Consider the following 27,521-nt stretch of genomic DNA (forward strand, 5'->3'; position numbering starts at 1 on the left):
CCAGTAGAAGGCGTCGGATCCCGTGTAAGCCTGGCATTTGAGAAGTGAAGGGGGAAGCTGAGTTCCAGTTTACAAACCAAAAAAGAGGGAGGGACTATTTTAGCATGAAATGAAAAGATGCAGCAAGTACTCTCTTGGGCGTTAACTCACAATCAGACCACACCTAACGAAGTAGTAGCATGCTTACCAACCCGTGGGCGGAGCGCGGGTGGGAGACGATCGCGCGGGACAGGAACTGACGTCAACTCCGCGCACGTCTTCTTCCGCTCCGCCTGAGTGGCGCTTGGCGCGTTCTGGGGCTCAGCGCTGGTGTTGGCGGCGTGCAGCGCCTCCCTGCAGGTCGTGCTCGCCTCGGGGACCATGGCCACCGACTCCTGGGCGCTGGCGGTGGACGAGCAGGAAGCCGCTGTCAAGTCGGTCAGTGGCCTGGCGGGGACGGGGGGCTGAGGCGGACGCTCTTTCCAGCACGCCCGGGGACCTGAGTCGGGTTGGCCCGCGCGCCGCTGCTGTTTGCGCCGGCCAGTCGCTCTGTGCTGATTGATTTGCAGCGGAGAAAACCCGCAGCGAGCTTCTTTATCCGAGTTTGGACTGAAAAGTTTTTCCCGTGGTGACTCTGTCCTCACTATGTGTGCGATGTCCCAAACTGGCTCTTTCTCTTGACCTTTTATAACATGGCAACATAAAATTCTCTTTTTCCTTGTTAAGGGACAGTTTTTGAGTGCGTTTATGCTGCTTTTCACCTAACAGTTCCTACGTTCATGCTTAATGTGGTTGGCAGTTTGTAGCTCTCCAGAATAACGGGTTTTTTTGTTTGTTTGTTTGTTTGTTTTGCTTTGCTTTGCTTTAATGCTTCTCATGGCTACAAATACAAACTGTTTTGTTAATATTTTAGTGACCTTTAGTTTTACTTCTTAGTTTTTTTTTTTTTTTTTGTGGTGATGGTGTGATGGTGTGTTCGAGGAGACAGGGTTTCATTTAGTCCGGGTTGGCTTCTGACTTGCTGTGTATGTAGCTGAGGCTAGCCTTAAGAACTCCTGCTATCTTTCTGCTTCCTAAGTGTTGGAGTTACAGGCTTGCTGCCTTTGTTATTGACACAGACCAGATGGCCTGCAGATCACTGTTCAGTTCGGGTTGGCCTCAAATATTTTCTTTTAATGTCTACTTATGTTTGTTTTACATGTATCTGTGGGTCACTTTTGTGCTTACATACATTAGAAGACGGTGGTGGGTCCCCGGGAACTGGAGATAAGAAACTAACGTGAGCCTCTCGGTGGGGGCTGGGAACCAAACCCTGGACCTCTGCAAGAGCAGCAAGCTCTCTTAACCACTGAGCCATCACTGTAGCTCCTGTGTTTATTTTTTTAACCATTAATTGTATTTGTGTGTGTGGAGGCCAGAAGACAGCTTGTGAGGGTAGGTTCTCATCCTACAGTGTGGGTCCCAGGGATGGATTCAGTTCATCAGGCTTGATGACATGCAGTTACCCACTCTAAGAGTTCCAGTCTGAAATTTCAAATCTAATGTTTAATATGAGATTATCCCTAAAAGATATTGACTGGGAACTGTTTTCAATTTAATTATATATGTTTGAGAAGGGGATCTCACTCTGATGTCCAGTGTGGCTCAAATCCATTGACTCCAGTAATCCTCCTGTCTTAACTGGAATTACAGGAGGGTACCACCATACCCACCTTTGTATGTTTTTAAAATGTACTAGCCAAAGCTGGGGACTTAGTTTTGTAAGTCATACTTGCCTAGCCGGAACAAGGCCCTAGGTTGGACACCCCCTACTGCAGGGGTAAAAACAAAGTATGTCCTTAATTTCGTTATGATATGAATGTCACCAATACCACTTGAACATCCTTGATATTTAACCTAACCATTCTGCTTCTCTGAAGGCTGATGTAAATCTAGAGATATGCCCCCCCACCACCACCACCACCCCAACATACATACACGGTCTACCACATAGACCTGTGTGCATTTCCTGTCCAGAGAGGCAAGATTAATCATCAGAGGTTGTGTGCCAAGGTGAATCCAGAACAAAGGACTGTGGGCAGTTGATTGGCTGGCCTTCCCATTGGTGGTTACTGTTCACTCTCAAGACAGGTGTACTTGTCCACCAGCAGTTCTTTGCTTGAATGCAGTTGAGTAAGTGCTGACAAATTCTTGCTTTTGACATCCTTGGTCTAGCCCTTCTGAGAAAGCTGTGTGTTACCACATTGAGACTGTGTCTCAAAAAACCAGCAACTCATGACATTGATTTAGGGTCTGGGGGTGGACCTAGGCCCTGGAAACACATGACATTGATTAAGATCTGGGGGCGGACCTAGGCCCTGGAAACACATGACATTGATTTAGGGTCTGGGGGTGGACCTAGGCCCTGGAAACATTTTTATAACACACTGCATTAGCTGCTTTTCTCTTGGCTGTGACAAAGCGGGACAGGAACAACAGCTCCCAGCTTAAGAAGGACACATGGTCCATTATGGGGGAGGCATGGTGCTGGGAGCCACAGGGGTCCTCAGGGAAGGAAGGGAGAGATGAGTGTGGCTGTTGCTGCTGCTTCCTCACCTTCCCATTCAGTCCTGGACCCTAATGCAGGGATAGTGCTGCCCACACTCTGTGTAGGCCTACTGCCGCAGGTAAACTTCTCAGGGGTGTGTCTTCTGTGGATTCTAAGGACCATCAAGTTGATAGTCAAGATTAACCATCTTACCATCGTCAAGTTACACTCTTAGCAGTTTTTAGAACATAAGAAATGTTTGTGAGGGGCTGGAGGGATGGCTCAGCGGTTAAAAGCACTGACTGCTCTTCCAGAGGATTGTAATAGTTTTTTTGTTTTGTTTTGTTTTTTTAAATGGGGCATTGTTTTTTTTTTTTTAAAGATTTATTTATTTATTATGTATACAGTATTCTGCTTGCATGTATCCCTGCAGGCCAGAAGAGGGCACCAGAGCTCATTACAGATGGTTGTGAGCCACCATGTGGTTGCTGGGAATTGAACTCAGGACCTCTGGAAGAGCAGTTGGTGCTCTTAACCACTGAGCCATCTCTCCAGCCCGATTTTTTTTTTTTTTTTTTTTTTGAGGCAAGTCTCATGTAGCACAAGCTGGCTTCTAACTCATGATCTTCAACTTCGGCTCTTTCTGCCTCCATCCCCCAAGTGCTAGATAAAGGCCTGTTTCCCTGCCCCCAGTTTATTTTAATACATTTTAAACAAGTTACTTATCATGCAGGTGGTTGATAGGCTAGAGGACTGTAATTTATTTGCTGTTAATGGGGTTAGAGAGGTTGGGGCATGGCTGAGTGGTAGCACATCTGCCATTAAGGACACAAGTTCTGTGTCCTGGGTTTACCCTAGCATCACCTAAACCCAACAAACAAAAACTTGGAGACGTTCTAGAAAGAGTGTAAGTTAGAAGAAAGCAAATGTTTGAAGCTTCCCCCCGCTCTCCTTATACAATTACGTTTAACCCATGCCCACCTCTTCTTTCTATTTATTTATTATTTATTTTAAAGGTTTGTTTATTTTTATGTATACAGTATTATGTTTGCATATATGCCTGCAGGCCAGAAGAGGGTGCCAGATCTCATTACAGATGGTTGTGAGCCACCATGTGGTTGCTGGGAATTGAACTCAGGACCTCTGGAAGAGCAGCCAGTGCTCTTAACCTCTGAGCCATCTCTCCAGCCCCTCCCTCCCTTTTTTGCTGCTGAGGAAACATGAAATGTCTTTGCCCAGGTTTTTAGCACTTGTGTATTGAGTAGAACAAACTAGCTCCCCAGGCAGCCCCACTGCCTTCCTTGGTTGGGTCTTTTGCTTACCATTTCCTTTTATTCTTACTCAGATGAGCAGTTTGCAGATCAAAGAAGAAAAGGTCAAAGCAGACACCAATGGTGAGTCACTGGTAACTACAGACTAGGTACCAAAGTTACACCTGTGCGTGTTCCACAGCTCACAGCTGCAGTGAGCAGTGGAACTGTCCTGGAGCCACTCGACAGATGTCAGCCCTGGAATGGAGCCCAAAGTAGGAATTAGGGTACATTTCTGAAGCGGGAACGTTTTACAGATATTTCTAGCTTCTGATGCCTTATAAATAAAAGTCACAGCTGGGGCCAGGTGGTGATGGTGACATGCCTTTAATCCCAGCACTCAGGAGGCAGAGCCAGGTGGATCTCTGTGAGTTCGAGGCCAGCCTGGTCTACAGAGCAAGATCCAGGACAGGCACCAAAGCTACACAGAGAAACCCTGTCTCGAAAAACCAAAAAAAAAAAAAAAAAAAAAGTCACAGCTGGGTGGTTAGTGGTGCATATCTTTAATCCCAGCACTTGGGGGGCAGAGGCAGGTGGATCTCTGAGTTTGAGGCCAGCCTGCTCTATAGAGTGAGTTCCAGGACAGCCAGGACTAACACAGAGAAACCCTGTCTCAAACACACACACACACACACACACACACACACACACACACACACACACAAGTCACTATCAGATTGTTTTCCTATTTACTTCATGTTTAAATATTTTGAAACATGACTAGTTTCAAGCCAGGCGTTGTAGCTCCTCTCTGTGATTCCAGTGGTCAGGATGATTATTGAAGTTTTTTAGACCACTCCTGACCTGCCCCAGGACTACACAGCAATACTCTGTCTCAGAAACAAATGAAAAAAATCAACTCAGAAAGTATGAAAAGGCACAAGGCCTCCATTCCACAGTGCTCAGTGTTGTCCCTCGCCCCCTGTGTTCGTCTGCTGGGGCTCCTCTAACAAAGCACCTCAAAGGTGGGTATTTAAACCATGACAGCTGCCACGTACAGTGGGGAAGCCTTTTCTCCCAGAAGAGGCAGACACAGGTGGATTTCTGAGTTAGAGGCCAGCCAGAGCTACAAAATGAGACCCTGTCTCAAAAAATAGAACAAACAGAAACCAACCCACAGTAGCTTATTGTTCAAAGCTCAGGAGATTAGAATTCAAAGATCAAAGTGTCAGCAAAGTTGGTCATTTTTGAGCTTCTAGAAAGACCTTATTCCAGGCCTTTGCTGGCAGTTTTTGGTGTTCCTTGGGTTTTAATGATTTTACCAGATCTCACATGGTATGCTTCTAAATAGCATTCCTTTCTTTATTGATTAATTGACTAGTTGATTGGAAATGCTGGGGATCAAATGCAGAGTCTTAAACATTTGAGGCAAGTGCTCCGACACTCCTCAGTCCAAGGTTCCCTCTTTTATATGGGTCCAGTAATACTGGAGTTGGGCACACTTAACCCCATTTTCAGATAAGGTTCCCTCCTGGGGTACTGGGGATTAGGCAGGATAAGTGAATTTTAGGAGTACCCAGTTAAATCTGTAACAGAAGTAACTACTGTTAGTGACATTTTACTTTAGTTTCATTTTGCTTAGTTGTTTAGGTCTATTCGTTGTTTATTTATTTATTTATTTATTTATTTTTGGTGGCAGGGTCTTGCTGTGTAGCTGAGCCTGGACTTGAATTCTTAACATTCCTCCTGCCTCAGCCTTTCAAGTGCCAGGATTATAGATTGTGTATAGATTGGGCCTGGCATTGAATTTTTAATATTATTCCAGAGTTTCTTTATAAAACGCAAAATACAAATAGGGATTGATATTTTCATTGTCTCTGTTCTCCGGTTTCTCTCCACATCACGCCCTACCTCTGAGAGGTTTCAAGATAATACAAAGTATACTTGGTTTTGTGTTTCATGTAACAATATTTCTTTGCATGCTCTCCATATTGACCTGCACAGCATTGCACAATGTTGATATGTCATTAATCAGTCATCTAGGGTTTGTCTCAATTTGATATTATTATAAACAGCATGTCTTAGAATAACCATGAGCCTAAGTACTTTATATTGTGCAATGTGTTTCTACAATAATTTACCCTGAATAAATTTGCTAGGTCAAGAGTATAAGCATTTGGGGCTGGAGAGATGGCTCAGAGGTTAAGAGCACTGACTGCTCTTCCAGAGGTCCTGAGTTCAACTCCCAGCAACCACATGGTGGCTCACAACCATCTGTAATGAGATCTGGTGCCCTCTTCTGGTCATACATGCTGTATACAAAATAAATAAATAAATCTTTAAAAAAAAAGAGTATAAGCATTTGAAAAAAGAAAAAATTGTGGTGTGATGGAGAGTGGTTAAGAGTTCTCACTACTCTTGCAGAACCCAAGTCTCAGCACCCTCATCAGGTGGCCCACAGCATCCTATAACTCCTCCCTTCTCTGGCCTCTAAGGACACCTGCACTCATGTGCATAGACATTATATAATTACAAGGAAATTAAGTCTTTAAGAAATTTTATTATGCTGTATGTGTGAGTGACGTGTGTCATGGTGCACATTTGGAGGTCAGAGGACAACTTGAAGTTGGTTGTGTCTGCCAGGTGTGACTTGGCGATTGAACTCAGGTCAGCAGGTTTGGCAGCAAATACCTTTACCTGATCATTCACAGTTTTTACAATTTTTCTTTCTTTTTGCATTTCTCTGTGTAACAGTCCTGACTGTCCTGAAACTCACTTTGTAGACCAAGCTGGCCTTGAACTCACAGAGATCACCTGCCTCTGCCTCTGCCTCTCAAATGCTGATATTAAAGTGGTGTGCCACCATTGCCTGGCTTACAGATATTTCCAAAGTAGGGGTGAGGATATAGCTAAGGTGGTAGGCTGCTAGATAGCATGCAGGAACCTGGATCCAATCCTTAATACTATATAAATCAGGCATGCTCTTGTGTCTTTGTAATCTAAATACTTGGAAGTAGAAGCAGGAGGATCAGAAGTTGAGAATCATTCCTTGCTACATAGCAAACTCCAGGCCAGCCTGGACTATATGAGACCCTGTCTCAAAAACAAAACATAAAGGACCCTCTGTACGATTGTTTTAGTTTTTAGTGTTTTGGTACAGCCTTAACTGATGTAGAATTTTTATATCGACCAGGCAAGGCTCAAATTCGTGGGAGAGCTTGCTTCTGCTTCCCCAGTCCTGGGATTATAGATATTCACCATCGTACAAGGCTCTCTGAAAGTATTCTACAATTTTATATTTCTATTGACAGAGCCTAAAAGTGTCTGTTTCCCTACAGTCTCATTACAAAATGTTTGATCAGACTTTGAGTTTTTCTAGTTTTATAGGTAAAAAATAGGGATAGAATTTGCTATGTAGTGCTTTGCTGTTTTTTAGGATAACTAAGTCAGAAACCAAGTATTTTTGTGATTTAAGTTCAAATTTTAGTTTTTTTATGCTCTCACATGATTTGTAAACATTAAATCCATTAAACATAAAAAAAAAAAAAAATGCCAGTTCTTTACATTGGTTTACTTTAGTGTTAGTGTTTACGTTGTTCCAACCTGTTGGTGGGTTTAGTGTTTGCCTTTCTGATGACAACTCTTTTCTTGTGTAGGTGTTATCAAAACCGGCACCACCGCAGAGAAGACTGAAGAGGAAGAGAAAGGTAACCATTCTTTGAAGTCCTCTTCCGAGAGACCTGGTGGGGCCAGGGCTTACCCACCTGCACTCTTGGGTTACAAGACCAGGGAAGTGAGGGAGAAACCAAAAGCAGGTGTAATGAGATGATTTTACTCTCTAGCTCCCAAATAATCACACGGAGACTTATTATTTCTTATGAATACCAGGCCTTGCTTGGCTTATTTCTCACCAGCTTTTCTTAAATTATCCCTTCTACCTTTTGCCTCTAGGCTTTTACCTTTCTGTTTCTGTATATCTTTTCTTTCCTTCTTATTCTGTGTGTGGCTGGGTGGCTGGCCCCTAGCATCTTTTTCTCCTCCTTTTCCTGCTCCCCCCTCTTCTCTTCTTCTCTTTCTGTATATTCTGTCTGCCTGGCAGCCCCACCTATCCCTCTTCTGCCTGTCTGTTGGCCATTCAGCTCTTTATTAGACCAACCAGGTGTTTTAGACAGGCAAAGTAACACAGGTTCATAGAGTTAAAACAAATGCAACATAAAAGAATGCAACACGTGTTTGCATCATTAAACAAATGTTCCACAGCATAAACAAATGTAACCCATCTTAAACTGATATTCCACTACAAGAGTGTGTTTTCCTTGAAGCCAAAGAAAATGTCTTCAACGGTGGTGTGGTATATCAGATCTGGGAAGATGGCTTGTTCAGTAAAGTACTCCTCCCTGCCATGAAATCGTGACCTGAGTTACCCCCAGTTTGTACCACATGAAAAACAGGAGCCGTAGCTTGCATCTGTCCGCCTAGCGCTGGTGGCGGAGGTGGCGGAGGTGGCGTGGCAGCAGGGGTGCTGGGCTTTCTGGCCAGCCGGTCTGAAACATTGGCTAAGTTCCAGGCTCATTGAGAGACGACTCCATTTCAAAAAGGAAGGTGACGAAGCAGTTGAGGAGGGTGCATGATCTCAGTCTCTGACCTCCACACTCACGTGCACATTCATGCATGCCTTTGTACTTATATGAACACACACATTACACACACACACACAAAAAAAAAAAAAAAACGCACAAAGGGTGTGTCTCAGCCTGGACATGTACCTCAAGGGCAGAACACTTGTATGTGCTGGACCCTGAGTTTTATCCCCAGCTCTGGGGAAAAATAAACAAAGGGGTGTTACTATAGATGATAGGGTGATTAAGAAGCATCACATGCTTGTGGTCTCAGCTATTTGGGAGACTAAGGCAAATGAGGTTTAAAATAAAAAAATTCATTGCAAGGACAGGACTCTCAGAACTCAGGGCTCTGTGACAGAAGGATGCTGTGAGTTCATGTGAGACAGCATCTCCAGTAAATTAAAAATGGGAAGGGAGTGGATTGGGCTTTTCTCCAGCTGTGAGTGCTTGTCAAGGTCTGATGCAGAGATGGGGAGAGTATTTTCTCAAGGGCAGGCCTTGCCTCGTAGATGAAGAAAATCTGCTTTCTTCCTGACAGAGGACAGAGCTGCTCAGTCTTTACTCAACAAGCTGATCAGAAGCAATCTTGTGGATAACACCAACCAAGTAGAAGTCCTGCAGAGGGACCCAACCTCCCCTCTCTACTCGGTGAAGTCTTTCGAAGAGCTTCGCCTGTGAGTATTCATTGCTTCAAACAGCTCTTGCCCAGTCCCAATGAAAAATCTCTGAACTGGGCACACACCTTTAATCCCAGCACTCAGTAGGCAGAGGCAGGTGGATCTCTGTGAGTTTAGTCTAGCCAGAACTATGTAGAGAGCCTGTCTCAAAAACGACAGCAACAACTAAAAGCTGGCAGTGGTGGTACACGCCTTTGGGAAGAAGAGGCAGGCCTGGTCTTCAGAGTAAGTTCCAGGACAGCCAGGGCTACAGTCTCTGGACTTTAACTTTGGCTTTAAAAAAAAGTTGTTGTTTTTAAATTATATTTACATCTTTGAGTAGGTAGTAATCTACATGATTTGCTGGATGATTGTGGCTCGTGCCTTTAATCCCAGCACTTGGGATGCAGAGGCAGGTGGATCTCTGAGTTCAAGGCCAGCCTGGTCTACAGAGTAAGTTCTAGGATGGCCAGGGCTACACAGAAAAACCCTGTCTTGAAAAAAACCCACAAAGAAACAAATAATCTACATGATGCAGAAATTAGTGTGGGAGGGTTGAAGGTTGTGATCAAATGAGTACCTGCTTAGCAAATATGAGGTCCTCTGTTTGATCCCTAGTACTGCACAAAGCAGGCATTAAATGACACACTTGTAATCTCAGCGTTTGGGAGATTGTACAAGCAAGAGGATCAAAAACTCAGGGTCATTCTAAACCATACAGCAAGTTTGAGGCCAACCTGGGACAGATGAAACTATTGAAAAGTCTAGAGCGATGGTCTTCTACACTCTTTTTTTGGCTACCCTTTTTCTTCTAGTATATCTTTTTGGATACTAAATCTCAGAGTAGCCTGGTAGTGATGCAGGCCCATGATCTAGCTGCTTTGAAGTAAGAGATTCAGAAGTTCAGGATCTGCCTGGGTTACAGCGTGCATGTGAGATCTCACTGTGTTGCCCTTGCAAGCTTTGGACACCTGAGCCTCATGGGTAACTAGGACTATAGGTGTGTACCAAAGCACATAATTTTCTTAGTAGAGACTGAAATGCTACAGGTTTATTCATCATAGCTGAAAGTCTTTTTTTTTTTTTTTCTTTTATATTCTTAGAACTTTGAATAAAATATTGGCTGACAGGTGATTTCTGGATGTCAGGAACATGTCTTATTAGGTAAGCCCTTTGGAAGACTACAGGGTTTACAGACAATAGTCTGCTTTTAGAAAGTCTCTGAAGAGCCTGGATTCCTGGTACCTAGAATTCAGCGAAACCTGTGATAGGCCAGGCTTTGAGGGAAGGAACCACGTAATGATAAAGTGTGCTTAATAGCTCTCAGAGGGTTTTTCTGTTTTTAATTATTTGACATGAGACTGAGCTATACAGCACTGTCTAGTCAACACTACTGCACTGACTACTTGAAAATGCCAAATGGACGGAGCTCTTGGCAAATACTGTGTGTGAGAGAGAAACAGATTTCTCCCTTAACCTGGAGGATATTCATTCTGCTAGGCATCCTGGGGATCCTCCTGTCTCCACCCCCCACTAGCACTGAGATTACATTCATGTAACCCTCCCCCTGGGCTTTTCGTGGGTGCTACACATCTAAACCCAGACCCTCATGCTTGTGTGGCAGGCACATTGCCAACTGACTGTCTTATCACAATCACTTTTTATTATTATAAGACAACCTTTTTGGAGATAAGAGTTTCATACAGCACATGCTGACTTCAAACTCCCTTTGACTGAGGATGACCTTAAACTTCTGATGTCCTACCCCTACCCACCTTATGGTGGGCTTACAGGCATGTGCCACCAGGCCTGGTTTATTCGATTCTGGATCTGTTCCATGCATGCCAGGTAAGCACTCCACCAGGGAATTAGACTTGGAAGTATTCCTTTCTCAAAGGTTTTATTCATTTATTCACCAATCTGTCATCTGTTCCTGCTTTTTCTTTTCTTTTCTTTCTTTCTTTCTTTTTTTTTGAGGGGCGGGGGGGGGGGAGCTTTTTGAAACAGGTTTCTTTGTGTAGTCCTGTCTGTTCTAGAACTCATTCTGTAGACCAGACTGGCCTCAAACTCAGAGATCCGTGTAGTCAGAAATTTTCCTGTTTCCTGCCCATCCCACAGCCTCTTGGACAAGTAAACACACAGAAGCTTATATTACTTACAAACTGTATGGCCTAATGGCTTGGGCTTCTTGCTAGCTAGCTCCATTAACTTAACCCATTTCTATGAATCTATAAGTTGCCATGTGATCGTGGCTTACCAGTACTTTCACATCGTGCTTTTCCTGGCGGCAGCTGTCTTCTCCTTACTGCCTATGCCTCTCCTTTTCCTGTCCCTGTCCTGGACTTCCCACCTGCCTGTAAGCTGCCTTGCCATAGGCCAAAGCAGTCCATTTATTAACCAATGGGAACAATACATATTCCCAGCATACAGAAAGATATCCCACAGCACTTCCCCTTTTCTACCTAATCAAAAAGGAAGGTTTTAGCTTTACTCTAGTAAAATTATATGTAACAAACAGTTATCAAGCAAGAATTACAGTTACAATATCTAGTATATTTGTATTTGGCAAAATTAAAGAAAATATTTTATCCTATATTTGTGAGTCTAAAGTTTCATATCTAATTTATCTTTTATTATAACTAAGAAAAATTACAGTTATAACTATCTAGTCTTCAACTACATCAAGGACCCCAGAAGGATACAATATTACCTAAGTAAACAGGAAATGCATTGTAAGCAACTTACAAAAATCTAGAATGACAGAAACAGCTGGCTGCCTGGACAGTCACCTAAGTTCCTCTGCAACATTGGGGCATCCATCTTCAGCCAACAGGCCTAGAGTTTTTTAGTTGGTTCTCAGTGTGTCCTATAGAATATTTGTCAGTCTCCTATGCGAAGCAGGAACTTGAAGAACCATTTTGCCTTGCAAAGTTCAGTGGTCACCTTTCTATGGGTCCTGCATGTCCAGTTTACATAACATATTATCAGCAGTCCACACAAGAGCAGTTTCTTGCCCAAATGGCTATTTTTGCTAAGAAGAAGATAAACTCCATATAGTGTGTCTTCAATGTTCATCTTTCTCTTTGAAGTAAAAGTGCTGCCAGGAGCAGATGTGTCTCGCTGTCCAGAAAGTCGAAGTTTTTAAAACATTTTAAATGCCATATTCTATAGGTCTTTGAAGTGTTTGAAGATTACCTACCTAACTGAACTGTATCTATGTATACCTAGAAAACTAACATGATTATAAGTGTGATTATCATAGATGACTAATTATTAATCTATTTCTTAATTATACATTACAATTTTAAATGAGTTGCATAAACATAATACCTTAAACAAGAGTAGAAATATATTATGGTATAACAAAATTAACTTTAAATTTGTATCAACAAACTAAAATCCATAGCATTGTAAAACATTTCAAAAAAATTGTTTTTCTTTAAAAGTAAATTCAGTAATCTACCCTTTCATTCAGTCATATCTATATCCTACATTTCTATATCATATCCCCCTTTCTTCTTTAAGAAAGAGATTGACTATGACCAATAACAGTTTGCAAACAACAATCTAAACAAAGACAAACATCCATAAACCATTTTTTGGGAATTTGGGCATAGTAGTCTAGGCTGCTTCCTGCAGATTGAGGGCACTGCATCCTGAGAAAATTAAGAATTATGGTCAATTCCTGAATGGAGTAGTCTGTGATACTCAATGTTCTCTGAGCCAGTTGCTTTGAAACTGCTTTGGATGTTGGATCATCTGGAGACCTCTCAGGGGGTCTTGGTTGATCAAACCATATTACCCTGGAAACAATCTACAGGTTCTCATCTTCTGTGGAAACAAAAGCAGAACCTCTTTTCCAAAGCAACATATCCGTAGACACAAACTTTGAAGTCAAGATACCTTTAAACTATATATATTGTCAAGTGGTGGTGTCGCAGGCCTTTAATCCCAGCACTCGGGAGGCAGAGCCAGGTGGATCTCTGTGAGTTTGAGGCCAGCCTGGTCTACAGAGCGAAATCCAGGACAGGCACCAAAACTACACAGGAGAGACCCTGTGTCAAAAAGACCCCCCCCCCCCAAAAAAAAGAAAAAAAATATAGGCTTAACTTAACAGCCTTTATAATCAAATGTCTTTCTGCAGTTAAAAATCCCAAAGACAGCCGGGCGGTGGTGGCGCACGCCTTTAATCCCAGCACTCGGGAGGCAGAGCCAGGCGGATCTCTGTGAGTTCGAGGCCAGCCTGGGCTACCAAGTGAGTTCCAGGACAGGCGCAAAGCTACACAGAGAAACCCTGTCTCGAAAAACCAAAAAAAAAAAAAAAAGAAAAAAAAAATCCCAAAGACAATATAATCCAGACTCTCTGTGTGATTTCCATCTTTATGTGGCTTTTTTTTTTTATAGGCTGCGGGACGAGGGTGGGAGAGATTTGTCTGGACCACACAGGGCCGGGTGGGACTTAGGAAAACTTCTGACTACAGATCCGCCTGCCTCTGCAAGTGCTGGGATTAAAGGTGTGCGCCACAACCGTCCAGCAAAAAACAAAAAACAAAATAAAACAAACCAAAAACAAACCAGTTTTTTAAATTTAGGTATTTTATTTTATGCATGAGTTCTTTTGCCTGCATGTATGTGTGTGCACCATTTGTTTGCCTGGTGCAGGTGTAGGTCAAAAGAAGGCATTAGACCTCTTGGGACTATAGTAATAGATGATTGTCAGTCACCATGTGGTTGCTGGGAACAGAACTCAGGTCCTCTGGAAGAGCAGCCAGTGTTTTAATCACTGAGCCATCTCTCCAGCCCCCTTGCTTTTTTTTTAGAGGTCTCACTACATAGCCTAAAGTAGCTAGGACTCACTAGGTAGTGTAGGTTAGTCTAGGACTCAGCGATGCTTCTGTCTCAGCCTCCTAAGTGCGAGGATTACAGGTGTGAGCCAGTTGTCTCAGTAGTTGAGTGAGTTCTGAGCTCAGAGTTTCATATTCCTTTCATTTGGAAGACTTGCACTCTCAGTTCAGATCCTGATGGATTGCTGTTTGATTTTTGAAAGAATCTAACTGTGTAGACACATGGCTAGCCTAGAACTTGCAGAGATCCTCCTGTGTTGGCCAGCCAAGTGCTGCTCTTATAAGATCTGAGCTACCGCTTGGAACTTGAGTTGTCCTCTTTGGCAGGTTTTCTCTTGTTTATTTGTTGGAAGGTAACTGGATGGAACCTAGATTGCCTAGGGTACTTGGGTTGTTTGTTTGGGGTTTTCTCATTCTTTGTGGGGGAGGGGACTTTTGTTTGTGTACCTGTGCATGGGAATGCATTTGCACACACTTGGAGGCCAGAGAGTGATGTTGGGGACCATGCTCTTACCATTTCTCGTCTTATTTTTGGAAAGGGCCTCTCACTGAACTCCTCATAGCTTACTTGTTGGCTAGACTGGCTGGCCAGCAAACTAAGAATCCAGCACCCTGCCCCCCGTTCCAGACACTAGGGTCACAGACATGTGTCACCATGCCCAGCTTGGATTATTTTATACTTAAAGATTTGAAAGGCAAAAAAAAACAAAAAACAAAGAAAGCTTATGAGTCAGTGGAACCTGTTGGTGAATCCCAATTAAGTAGTAACTTTTTTTGGACAAGCAAGTTAAGAGGCTGCCTTTACTACCAAATAGAGAATACTAAAGGGTTTTGTTGTTTGCTATGTCTGAGAACCTACATGTGCCAGAAGAGTTTGTCTTTTAGAGGTAGAGAAGATGGACAACTTCTTAATTTGGTTTGACTTTTTATTTTGTTTTGTTTTTCAAGACAGGGTCTCTCTGTGTAGTTCTGGCTGTCCTGGATCTCACTCTGTAGACCAGGCTGGCCTAGAACTCAGAGATCTGCCTGCCTCTGCCTCCTGAATGTTGGCATTAAATGGAGTGCCACCACTGTCTGGCTTTTTTTTTTTTCTTTAACATTTTTATTTAAAATACAGAATTTTTCTTTTTATGTGTGTGGGTGTTTTGTCTACATATTTTTGTATGCCTGGTGCCCTTAGAGGCCAGAAGAGGGCCATCAGATCCCATAGAACTGGAGTTATGAGCTGAGAATCTAACCAAGGTCTTTTGGAAGAACAGCTAGTGCTCTTATCTATCTGCTGAGCCATCTCTCCAGCCCCTTTGTCTTTTAAGTTTTTATTGCACTTCTGTGTGTGTGTGCATATACGGAGGTTAGAGGATAGCGTGTGGGAGTCAGTTTCCCCTTTCCACCATGTGGATCCCGTCTGACAGATCAAACTCAGGTCATCAGGCTTGAAGCAGGTACCTTTACTCACTGAGCCATCTTGCTAGTCCTTCCCGTACCCCCTTCCTTTTTTAAGATACAGTCTCACTCAGTAGCTTAGGCAGACCTGGAAGTCACTGTGTAGCCAGGATAGTGTGCAACTTGAGACAGTCCTTTTACCTCAGCTTTCTGAGTGTTGGGATTATAGGTGTGAGACACCATGCCTAGCTATTAGCTTTTCTGTGAAGAGCTGAGCAAAGTGGGGTGTGCTATGATCCCAACCCTCAAGACAGAGGTGGAGGTAAAATGATCAGGAATTCAAGGCTACCCTCAGCAACATAGTGAGTTCAAGGCCAGCCTGCGTTTTGTGAACTCTAGGTCTTTCGAGACAGGGTTTCTCTGTGTATCTTCGCGCCTTTCCTGGAACTCACTTGGTAGCCCAGGCTGGCCTCGAACTCACAGAGATCCGCCTGCCTCTGCCTCCCGAGTGCTGGGATTAAAGGCTTGTGCCGCCGCCGCCACCACCACCCGGCGTGAACTCTTTCCTTTAAAAAAAACAAGCAATAGCCGGGTGATGGTGGCACACACTTTTAATCCCAGCACTTGGAAGGCAGAGGCAGGCGGATCTTTCTGAGTTCGAGGCCAGCCTAGTCTTCAGTGAGTTCCAGGACAGCCAGGGCTGTTACATGGATAAACCCTGTCTCGAAAAACAACAACAAAAAAACACAAGCAAAAATCCTCCTGGGCCGTCAAGATGGCTCAGTGGATTAAAGACATTGCTGTGCAGTCTCCAGAATCATGGTAGAAGGAGAGAACCAACTCCTGAAAGTTATCCTGTAATCTCCACATGTGCATGGGCCATGGCTGGTGAGAGCATCACTCACAGATGTGTCATGCACATACACACAGTAATAACAAATGAATAAAAATTTAAAATGAGTGTTGTGTGGTTTTTGTTAAATATTTTTTGAATGTTGAGGTAGTAGAGAGCTTATTGTAAATACAATATAAACGTAATATTAATTGATACTTGTTATGTAGTTGCTTAAGAAATTGTTGCCAGGACTGGGATTGCAGCTCAGTTGGTAGAGTGCATGCGTGGAGCCCTGGGTACGATCCCCAGCATAAATCAGAAGTAGTGATGCAGGCCTGTAATCTCAGCACTCTAGGGGTGGAGACAAAAAAACAAACAAAAAATTTAGAAGTTGGTGCTTTTCTAGTCTTGTTTTTTGAGACTACTGCACAGTAGCCCAGGTTGGCCTTGTATTCTCAGCAGTCCTCTTGCCTTAGTCTACCAAGTGTTGTGATAAAGGCATGAGCTACCACATACACGGCACCTCTCCTAGTTTTGATTTTTGACTAGACATAATCACTACATCTGTCTAAACAACAACACTTACCTGGTTACCATGTCAACAAATAGAAACTAGATTAATCACTGTTCTTCCTTTTGGTTGCCCTGTGTTTTTGCCCAGCTGGACACACAAAATTAGGGCTCAATTTTAGCATCTAAACCAAGAAATAACTGAAATTTCAGGATGGCAGTGTAGTTCACTCTGTAGAGTGCTTGCTATTAGGGTTTGAGAGACCACCCTAATAGCAATATAGAAGACCATAAAAGACCACCAGTCATGTATGCAATCAGTAAGAGCATTTAATAAAAAAATTCCAGCATACTGGGGTCAAACCATCTGACCAAGTGGCAAATGGCCACCCTGAGAGAAGCTCACAGACTCCTTTTAAGCAGGATTAGGTAAATTCCAGCTGTGGTTAAGTGTAATTAGGTGTAGGCCCTTACTGGTACAGGAATCATTTTATGATTGGCTCATGACATCTGGTCAGCAACTGTGGTTGTAGTGTCAGAGGTCTGTTTGACTGAAAAATTGCAAGAAAAGTTCCTGCTTGTGACCAGGTAGGACCCTGATGGCTACCAGACCGGACATACTTCTGTCTGATTGAAGCCAGACATGTGTCAACATAGAATGGTGGGGTAATGTGGAGCAGAGGTCTTAGCAAACTGACCCTGGGAAAAAAAACAAAAAACCACAACTGGCCTGTTAGATTCAGTCATGTTATAAGAGGGGATAGCCACTTCACTTGCCTAGCATGCACAAGGCCCTGGTACTGCATAACTGGTAATACACTCAAGAGATCAGTCAGGATGGACTATAGTGAGCTCCAGGACTTCCAGGGCTACATAGACAGACCTTGTTTCCAAGAAATAAAAATAGCTCTTAAAAAATGAAGCAAGAGCCAGGCGGTGGTGGCACATGCCTTTAATCCCAGCACTTGGGAGGCAAAGGCAGGCAGATCTGAGTTTGAGGCCAGCCTGGTCTATAAAGTGAGTTTTAGGACAGTTAAGGCTACATAGAGAAACCCTGTCTGAAAAGGGGGTGGGGGGAGGGGCAGATGATCAGAATGATTAAAGATAGCCTTGACACACACATACACGTATATATAGAGAATAGATAAACAGATTTTAGAATAATAGTTTGGTTGAGATAGGACACATCATGTCTTATTAAATCTAGGGTAAGATGATAAGCCTCTAAAAACATTTTAATTGCTAGAAACCCATCTCATCTGTATCTACCTTTCCTCCTAGGAAACCACAGCTTCTCCAAGGAGTCTATGCCATGGGCTTCAATCGACCATCCAAGATCCAGGAGAATGCATTGCCCATGATGCTTGCTGAACCGTGAGTACAGACCCAGCTGTTCCTTCATAGTTAAACTGTTTTGTGAATGGCTTTTATTGTTGCTGGGCACAAAACAGGCTGTCTGGGAAAACCTGCTTTTTCAGGAAAAATCTTTTGGAGTGCAGAGAGAATCACATGGATTTGAACACATTTCTTTTTGTGGGTGGGGATGGAGTATTTTCTTGTTTTTTTTTGTTTTTTTTTTCAATACAGGGTTTCTCTGTGTATCCCTGAGCTCACTCTGTAGACCAGGCTTACAATGAACTCAGGAGATCTACCTCCCTCAGCCTCCCAAATACTAGGATTAAAGTGGTGAGCCACTTAGCTCACATTTCTTTTTTTATATAAATATATATTTTTTAAGCCGGGCGGTGGTGGCACACGCCTTTAATCCCAGCACTCGGGAGGCAGAGCCAGGCGGATCTCTGTGAGTTCGAGGCCAGCCTGGGCTACCAAGTGAGTCCCAGGAAAGGCGCAAAGCTACACAGAGAAACCCTGTCTCGAAAAACCAAAAAAAAAAAAAAAAAATATATATATATATATATATTTTTTTTTTTTTTTTTAGAATTTATTAGCCAGTCGGTGGTGGCACACGCTTTTAATCTCAGCACTCGGGAGGCAGAGCCAGGCAGATCGCTGTGAATTCGAGGTCAGCCACAGAGAAACCCTGTCTCGAAAAAACAAAAAAACAAAAAAAAAAAGATTTATTTTTAGGGGCTGGAGAGATGGCTCAGTGGTTATAAGTATTGGTTATTCTTTCAGAGGACCAGGGTTCAATCCCTCGCACCCACATGGCTGCTTACAGCTGTCTGTAACTCCAGTTCCAGGAGATCTGACACCCTCATACATGTAGGCAAGACACCAATGCACTGAATATAAAAATAGTAAATCCTTTTTTTATAAAAGATTTATTTATAATTATGTATATAGATGTGTATGTGTCTGTGTGTGGGTATGTGCATGTGCAAATGAAGATGCCCACAGTCTAGAAGTGGGCATTGGATCTCTAGGATCTGGAGTTACACATGGTTGTGAACCCTACCCTACACAGATGCTGGGAACTGAACTTGGGTCCTGTGGAAGAGCAGGAAGTGCTCTACATCTCTGTGGACACAGTTCTTACTGTTTCCATTTAGCAGTAAGAATAAATAGTGTTTCATTTTAGACCAGTGGTTTGCACCTTCCTAATGCTGTGACCCTTTAATACAATTCCTCGTGTGTGACCTCTCCAACCGTAAAATTATTTTTGTTGCTGCTTCTTTTTTTTTGTTTGTTTGTTTTTTTTGTTTTTCAAGACAGGGTTTCTCTGTAGCTTTGGAGCCTGTCCTGGACTAGCTCTGTAGACCAGGCCTGCCTCTGCCTCCTGAGTGCTGGGATTAAAGGTGTGCGCCACCACCGCCCGGCTTGGTTGCTGCTGCTTAACTAATTTTGCTCCTGTTATGAATGGTAATGTAAATATCTGTGTTTTACAGTGATCTTAGGCGACCCCTATGAAAGCGCTGTTCAACCTCCAAAGGACTCTCAACTCACAGGTTGAGAGCCACTGTTCTAGACCCTTATAAAATTTTATATTTAAAAAATTTCTATTCTGGGGTTGGGGATTTAGCCCAGTGGTAGAGTGCTTGCCTAGCAAGCGCAAGGCCCTGGGTTCAGTCCTCAGCTCCGGAAAAAAAATTTCTAAGTCAGGAGGGTGGTGGCGCACGCCTTTAATCCCAGCACTGGGGGTAGAGGAGGCAGAGCCAGGCGGATCTCTGTGAGTTCGGGGCCAGCCTGGTCTACAAAGTGAGATCAAGGATAGGCACCAAAACTACACGGAGAAAACCTGTCTCGAAAAAACCAAAAAAATTTTTTTTTCTTATGTTTTAGATATTATTTTGGAGCCTAGTATATGGTGGATCACACCTGTAATTCTAGCCTTTGGGAGGCAGATGTAGGGGGATTTCAAGTTCAAGTCCAGACTGGACTACAGTGAGATATTGTCTCAAAATTAAATAAATGAATAAATAAATCCAGAAATAATATTTGAAAATTTACTTTGGAGTTTAGGATGTACCTCAGTGGTAGAGTGATTACTTGACATTCTTTTTGTTTCTTCATTCCTTTTTTTGGGGGGCGGGAGCTAGGTTTCACTATGTGGTCTTGGCCTACCTGGAGCTGGCTGTGTAGACCAGGCTGACCTAAAGCTCGTAGAGATCTGCCTACCTCATCCTGCCTACCTCATCCTGCCAGGTGTGGGGGTTAAAGGTGTGTCTTAACACTCCTGGCCCTTGCTTGGCATTCTTGATGACATAGGTTTAATATCTGCTTCTTCAAAAACAAATTTGGTTCAAAAATTATTTTGAGGGTCTGGAGAGATGACTTAGCAGTTAAGACCATTTGCTGCTATTCCAGAGGATTCAGGTTCAATTCCCAGCAACCACATTGTGGTTCACAACCATGTATATAACTAAAATACTACTTTGGAATTTTTGAGCTCTGCAATAAAAAGTATACAGAAAGATACCAGTAATGTTTCTCTAGCTTTAGAATATAACATTTGTCCAGTTGCATATGGAACCTTCTATAAACCCCCCCTTCCCATCCCTTGCCTACCCTCTCTGAAGCAAATGCCATCCTGAGATTGATTATTATCTCCTCAGGAGTCTTTGTACTTTTATTATGTGTATAGTTATCTAAGGTTCTGAAGGGTAGCTTGGATATTTTTAAAGCCTAGACAAATGATATTATATTTTGGATGAACTTTTTTAGCTCCAACTTTTTTTTTTTAATAACAAAACACCATGGTATTGGGTGAGGTGAGATAGATTGTAAAGGATCCTTCTAAAATACCCATTACAGCTAATTATGGACTCAGTGTGCACAAGTTTGAGTTTGAGGCTAACCTCCTGGGCTACGTACTACGACCATGAAAGAAGAAAGGAAAATGTGCCCCCTGAGTCAGTGTCTCAAGTTATCTGTAGGATGAGAAGAGAGCGTTCAGAAAGCTGAAATTTGGGGGCAAGTTATGTAGCTCAGCAGAAAACATCACTGGGACTTTTGTGGCCCAGATCTTACCCTGCATTCTTGATCTCCCTGGGACATTTGGGGCATAAAACTAGGACACTCCAGAGTGGAGTCTTGATGTTTGGGTTTTTTTTATGTGGGGGGAGGTTTCGTTGTTGTTGCTGTTTGATTCTTTTCTTTTTCTTTCTTTTTTTTTTTAAAGATTTATTTAATATGTATACAGTGTTCTGCCTGCATATATGCCAGCAGGCCAGAAGAGGGCACCAGATCTCATTATAGAGGGTTGTGAGCCACTATGTAGTTGTTATGAATTGAACTCAGGACCTCTGGAAGAACAGCCAGTGCTCTTAACCGCTGAGCCATCTCTCTAGCCCTGGGTGTTTGATTATGTTTAACCAATATTAACTTTTTTCTTTTTTGAGACAGGGTTTCACTATGTAGCAACTTACACTGAGTAATCTGCCTGTTTCTGACTCCTAAATGCTGGGATTAAAAGCATGGATGACCATACCTTGCTCCAATATTAAATTATTTCTGTTCTTTGTCAATGCAGCCCGCAGAACCTAATCGCCCAGTCTCAGTCTGGTACTGGGAAAACAGCCGCCTTTGTCTTAGCTATGCTCAGCAGAGTGGAACCGTCAGACAGATATCCTCAGGTAAGCGTTAGAAGCCTGGGGACTCTGACTGGTCTGCCCTGAGACAGAGTAGTGCCGTCTGATGAGGTATGACTAACGTTCCCACCTTAGTCATTGGCTCCTGCAAAGCAGGTTAGTGCTGAAGCCTTAACAAGGAAGAATACTTTTGGAGACAGCAACTTTAACCACTGTTTCTTAAGGCCTCTACCAATACCAAAGTAGGGGTCCTGCTAGGGCAGGGTTCTTTACTGAGGCATTCGTTCTGCAGATGAGAGGTGGGCGTGCTTGATAAGAAGGTCCCCTGCACTATTTCAAGAGGAAATAACATCAGTATGCTTGTGGGCTGAGGCCTGTTGTCCATTCCTAAACTCATCTATGATTTCTCTGCCAGTGTTTGTGCCTGTCCCCAACATATGAGCTGGCACTTCAAACAGGAAAAGTGATTGAGCAGATGGGCAAATTTCATCCAGAATTGAAGCTAGCTTATGCTGTTCGAGGCAATAAATGTGAGTATAAGGGATGAGACCTAAACAGAGACCTTGGAATTTGTAAGCCTGGGCTACCATGCATGCCTGACAAGACTAATCTCTCAAAATGGAATGTTATTGTACTCGCATTAGTAACTTTATAAACAGTTATATAAGTTTCAACTTGAGCTAGCTGAAGTTTCAGAGTGCGTGTGTGTGTGTGTGTGTGTGTGTGTGTGTGTGTGTGTGTGTTTTAAGCTAGAGATTTGTCTTGAGGGGAACTCGCTACACAAGTAGACTGTCTGTAGGCCAGAAAGCAGAACAAAGTCTGTGCCAGGATCCTTGACTCAGAGCTACCAGTTTAGGAGGAAGGAATTGAACTACATGGGAAAGTGAATGATAAATCATGTTAAAGAAGAGCTACATGATACTACATTTAGGAGAGGGCTGGAGAGATGGCTCAGAGGTGTTCTTTCAGAGGACCTAGGTTCAATTCCTAGGACCCACATGGGCAGCTAACAACTGTCTGTAACTTCAGATCCCCTGAAACTGGAGCCCCCTTCTGGCCTTTGAAGGCACCGGGCATGCAAAACACTGCACCCCTCCCAAACTAATAAAAAATGTTTTTCCCTTTAATCCCAGCACTAGGGAGGCAAAGCCAAGCGGGTCTCTGTGGGTTCAAGGCCAGCCTGGTCTCCAGAGCAAGATCTAGGATAGGCACGAAAACTACACAGAGAAACCCTGTCTCAAAACAAATAAACAAACAAATAAACAAAAAAAACCCAGAAACTGTTTTCAATGTTTTTAAGCGAAAGTAGAAAGAAACTTCCACGTTTTATGTCCACAATGCACTGTACAGGTTGTTCAACTGTACAGTTGCAGAAAGCAAGACTGACCCTCAGGTGTGTTTTATTTATGCGGTGGGATATGGTAGGCACTGTGTGTGTTTAGGTCAGAGGATAACCTGTGTGAGTCAGCTCTTCCCTTCCACCAGGTAGTTCCCAGGATTGAACAAAGTTCAGGCCTGACGGGGCCTTTACACCCTGAGCCATCTTACCGGTCCCCACATGTGTTGTGAAATCTGGAGTTGATTGGTTCTGACAGTCTGAGAGGATATATAAGGCTTTTATTTCCAGAGCTGGCTTTCCTTTGGAATACCTGAAGAGAACATGTCTTTTCCACAGTGGACAGAGGTCAGAAGGTCAGTGAGCAAATTGTCATTGGCACCCCCGGGACCGTCCTGGACTGGTGCTCCAAGCTGAAGTTCATTGACCCCAAGAAGATCAAGGTGTTTGTTCTGGACGAGGCTGACGTGATGATAGCAACTCAGGGCCACCAAGACCAGAGCATCCGCATCCAGAGGTAGGAACTGGAGCCAGGAGGAACTTCCAAAGTCTCCTCTTGCATCTTTGGGTTCTTTGCTCTGCTCTGTGCAGCAGCATTTGTGTGATGGGCCATTTCCACAACGGCTGTCATCATGCTGAGACCCGGGACCCTCACTCAGTCCAGCGCCACTCTTGGTCTGCTCCTCCCTCCCAGGATGCTCTGTATCCCACTCAGCCTGCTGGGGCTGCAGCCCATCCAGGCTGCGGAGGCTGGGCTTGTGTGCCTTCTGGCAAAAACCTTGGAGTCGCTCAAAGTGCCTGGGTCTCCACTTGCAGGATGCTGCCCAGAAACTGCCAGATGCTGCTCTTCTCTGCCACCTTTGAAGACTCAGTGTGGAAGTTTGCCCAGAAGGTGGTCCCAGACCCCAACATCATCAAACTTAAGCGTGAAGAGGAGACTTTGGACACCATCAAACAGTATTATGTCGTTTGCAATAACAGAGAGGAGAAGTTCCAGGCCCTGTGCAACCTGTATGGGGCCATCACCATCGCCCAAGCCATGATCTTCTGCCATGTGAGTAGCTGCTGCAGGCCTGCAGGGGTGCACTGGTCCTCCGTCATTCAGCCCCACTTCCTTTGCACAAGAGGTTCAAATTCTGTGGAGCAAGGAACTGGCTTGTGGAGATAGAGAGGGTGGTTTCTTTAGTGGCCATGTTCTAGGAGTTACATAGCTTAACACAGCATTCCCGCAACAGTATATATTTGTAGGGGATATGTTATTGGAAAAATCTAAAAGAAGGCTGCTAATGATTTAAGAAATTTAACAAATTGATTAAATTGTCACAGGAAGAAGCACTTGAAAATATTGTTAGGAAGCAAAAGAATAAGACATGTCATCTTCTGTTAGTATAAGACTTTTTACTGTGATTTTAGTTTAGTTTAGTTTGTTGCTTTGGTTTGGTTTTTCAAGACAGGGTTTCTCTGTGTAGCCCTGGTTGTCCTGCATCTCACTCTGTAGACCAGGCTGGCCTCGAACTCAGAGATCCGCTGCCTCTGCCTCCAGAGTGCTGGGATTAAAGGCACACCACCTCCACTCGGCTTAGTAGGAACATTGTAAAATTGTTTCCCAAGTGACAATTTTGCTTGCTATTGTACTGTCAGGTTGGCAGTTTTGTTCAGCACATTTAATGTTTGCCTAGTAAGTGTCAGATAGAGTCTTCTAGATCCACAATAGTCTCTTTAGGCACTAATATTTCTTTTTTTTTTTTTTTTTGGTTTTTCGAGACAGGGTTTCTCTGTGTAGCTTTGCGCCTCTCCTGGAACTCACTTGGTAGCCCAGGCTGGCCTCGAACTCACAGAGATCCGCCTGGCTCTGCCTCCCGAGTGCTGGGATTAAAGGCGTGCGCCACCACCGCCCTTTTTTTTTTTTTTTTTTTTAGGCACTAATATTTCTTAAACAGTTGTGTGTGTGTGTGTGTTTTCCTGTGTTTTTTTTCCCCTCAGACCCGCAAAACAGCTGGCTGGCTGGCAGCAGAGCTCTCCAAAGAGGGCCACCAGGTGGCTCTGCTGAGTGGAGAGATGATGGTGGAACAGAGGGCGGCTGTGATTGAGCGCTTCCGAGAAGGCAAAGAGAAGGTCCTGGTGACCACCAACGTGTGTGCCCGTGGTGAGCAGAGGATGGCCGCCCCATTCACCAGGCGAGGGTCCCAGGCCCTGTCAGCAAGAAAAGTGCTTGTAGCCGTGGTCTCACGGAGGTGGGAGGGTTTTAGGGACATTTCTTTGTAGGAGAGAATCAGTCTCTCCTTGGGCAGTAAGAATCACTTGGAAGAAGCCAGCAGTCCTGCCTTGGTGGGAAGAAACTCAGGGTTCTAGATACTCGCTTTCTGACTGCTGGCAGAGTTCTGTTCTTCTGCCTAGGCTACAGTCCTGTAGATGTCCTCTTTAGTGCCCACAGCCCAGTGGGACCTGCCCAAGCCATGTCTCCAGTGAAGTGGGTGTGTGTGGCTGACGGTGCCCCCCTTGTCTCCTACCTGCCTCCCTCCAACCCCTCTGTGCAGGTATTGATGTTGAACAAGTGTCTGTGGTCATCAATTTTGACCTTCCCGTGGACAAGGACGGGAACCCAGACAACGAGACCTACCTGCACCGCATCGGACGCACGGGCCGCTTTGGCAAGAGGGGTCTGGCCGTGAACATGGTTGACAGCAAGCACAGCATGAACATCCTCAACAGAATCCAGGAGCATTTTAGTGAGTCCCTGAGTCGGCTGTGCCTGGGACCCTTTTCAGAGGGAATGTGGGAGAGGGGAGGTTTCCTTTGTCCCTGAGGCAGGCTCTGTCCCTGTACTTGCTGTCTCCACGTGGATGCTGTCAGGGAGAGCTCCTGCACATTCAGGGCTCAGGGACTGGAGTATCAGTGCCCTGGCACCAAGCTAGGAGAACCTGACAACTTCCCTGGGAAGTTGGGATCAGTGCCCAGGACCCTGTTGCCAGCTGCTCAGGCTCAGGAAGCCTGCCCTGTGCCTAGAGGAAGCACACTGTCCCACAGCTGGGCGCCTGCCCTCCCCAGACTGCCATGCTGTTCTAGGTGACTTCTGTTACATTTCCACGGTGGTCTTCCAATCTTTATTTCCTCAGATAAGAAGATAGAAAGATTGGACACAGATGATTTGGATGAGATCGAGAAGATAGCCAACTGAGAAGCTTCACCAGCGACTGGCGCCACCCTCAGCACTGTCCCTGCCTGGGAGCCCAGTGCTTTCATGGCATAGGCCTGGACAGGCGGCACCTCAGAGACCAAGGCCTGAGTAGAGACTACCTACCTCATTCAGAATTACGTTTGGACTTGACAAAAATTTGCAAATGATGGGGCAATTCCAAGGAAAATTTTTGCATTTTAGAAAATAGTCCCAGCCAGGTGTGGTGGTACACACCTTTAAAGCCAGCACTTAAGAGGCAGAGGCAGGAGTATCTGTGAATTCAAGGCCAGCCTGATCTACAGAGTTCCAGGGCAGCCAGAGCTATAAAGTGACACCTTGTCTCAAAAAAGAGTTCTCAGCTCTATCTCCTTCTAAAGCCAGTTTTCTCTTTTATGGCAATATGGTAGCTGTTGGTGATGTTTGTGCCCAGAACTTGCTGCCCACTCTCTGGCTTCATGTGTTTGGACCACCTCCAGCCTTGAGTAAATGACAGAGGACAAGGTGGTTCGGAGAGGCCAGGAGAGCCCTGCCTGTAGCTCAGATGCCTTTTGTGGAGCCAGGAGAGCTCCGGTGCCCCGCCCACCCATGCCACCTTTCCTCTCCCTCCTGGTGAGCATCTTGGCTGCTGCTGTATTCTTCAGATTGGCAGACAAGATGGAAGTCAGCAAAATCATAGACTTACAAGGGAGATTGGAGTATCGGGCAGATGACCCCTTTGAAGATGGGGGCCTGTCTTTCCTCCTGTTCACTCCATCTGTTCTGTACCTGGCTCCATTGTTTGGTTCTGATCCATGGGATTTCATGCCAAGCAGCGATTCAGAAAGGAAGTTATGACCAAACAAAAACTATTCGTTATGCCATTAGCAGACTTATGGGTTACTTCATACATTGTATGAATAATATTAGATAAATCACGGTGATAACACATCATTTTCAGAAATTTTGAAGTAATTATGAGAAACATTTTACTAATCATGGTTTGTTATTTGTATTTTTCTGCTTACTAGACTAATATGAGCTCATTAAAGTGTGTAAAATGGTGCTCCGTGTTTACTCAAGAGGCAGTGCAGCGTCCGGGTTGCTCACCATGTCCCACGGCTCTCTTCTGTCTTCCACACTTGCAGAAGTGTGAGCACTTCACACTACTTTGTAACCTGATGATTCAGTTGTAGGCTTTGTTGGAGGTTTCAGCACATATACACACATCTGTTTCATTCTGGAAGGTAGCTGTCATTCCCAGTGTGTGGCCACCCTGGCACACATTTCACCATTCCCCAGTGGTAGGTAGGGTGGATTTCTAGCATGTTCCATTACCTGTAGTGCCATAGTGCTCAGGCCCTGTCTTGGATCATGGTGAGAACTGCTCTTACATACCTGGAGATAGAATTCTTGGGTCAGAGTGGGAACATTTAA

At 44.2% G+C, this 27,521-nt stretch overlaps 1 protein-coding gene across 2 annotated transcripts; it reads left to right on the forward strand.

Annotated features, from left to right (window-relative positions):
- The first annotated feature begins 266 nt into the window (after window positions 1–266).
- On the forward strand, window positions 267–27,149 carry Ddx19a (DEAD-box helicase 19A). 2 transcript variants are annotated; one of them, XM_052727623.1, is made up of 12 exons: window positions 267–417; window positions 3,852–3,900; window positions 7,413–7,463; window positions 8,917–9,052; window positions 17,888–17,980; window positions 21,537–21,639; window positions 22,010–22,124; window positions 23,270–23,447; window positions 23,747–23,984; window positions 24,914–25,076; window positions 25,468–25,659; window positions 26,047–27,149. In XM_052727623.1, the coding sequence occupies exons 1-12, from the start codon at window positions 361–363 to the stop codon at window positions 26,106–26,108; spliced, it is 1,437 nt and encodes a 478-aa protein (XP_052583583.1). In that variant the 5' UTR covers window positions 267–360; the 3' UTR covers window positions 26,109–27,149. The 2 variants fall into 2 exon arrangements, with proteins under 2 accessions (XP_052583583.1, XP_052583584.1); XM_052727624.1 differs by lacking the exons at window positions 267–417; window positions 3,852–3,900; window positions 7,413–7,463 and adding an exon at window positions 10,138–10,198 and having other exon boundaries at window positions 8,957–9,052.
- Window positions 27,150–27,521: the final 372 nt, after the last annotated feature.

Source organism: Peromyscus californicus, unplaced genomic scaffold, assembly GCF_007827085.1.
Source record: "Peromyscus californicus insignis strain IS unplaced genomic scaffold, ASM782708v3 Scaffold_8__1_contigs__length_139910024, whole genome shotgun sequence".
Taxonomy (NCBI): domain Eukaryota; kingdom Metazoa; phylum Chordata; class Mammalia; order Rodentia; family Cricetidae; genus Peromyscus; species Peromyscus californicus.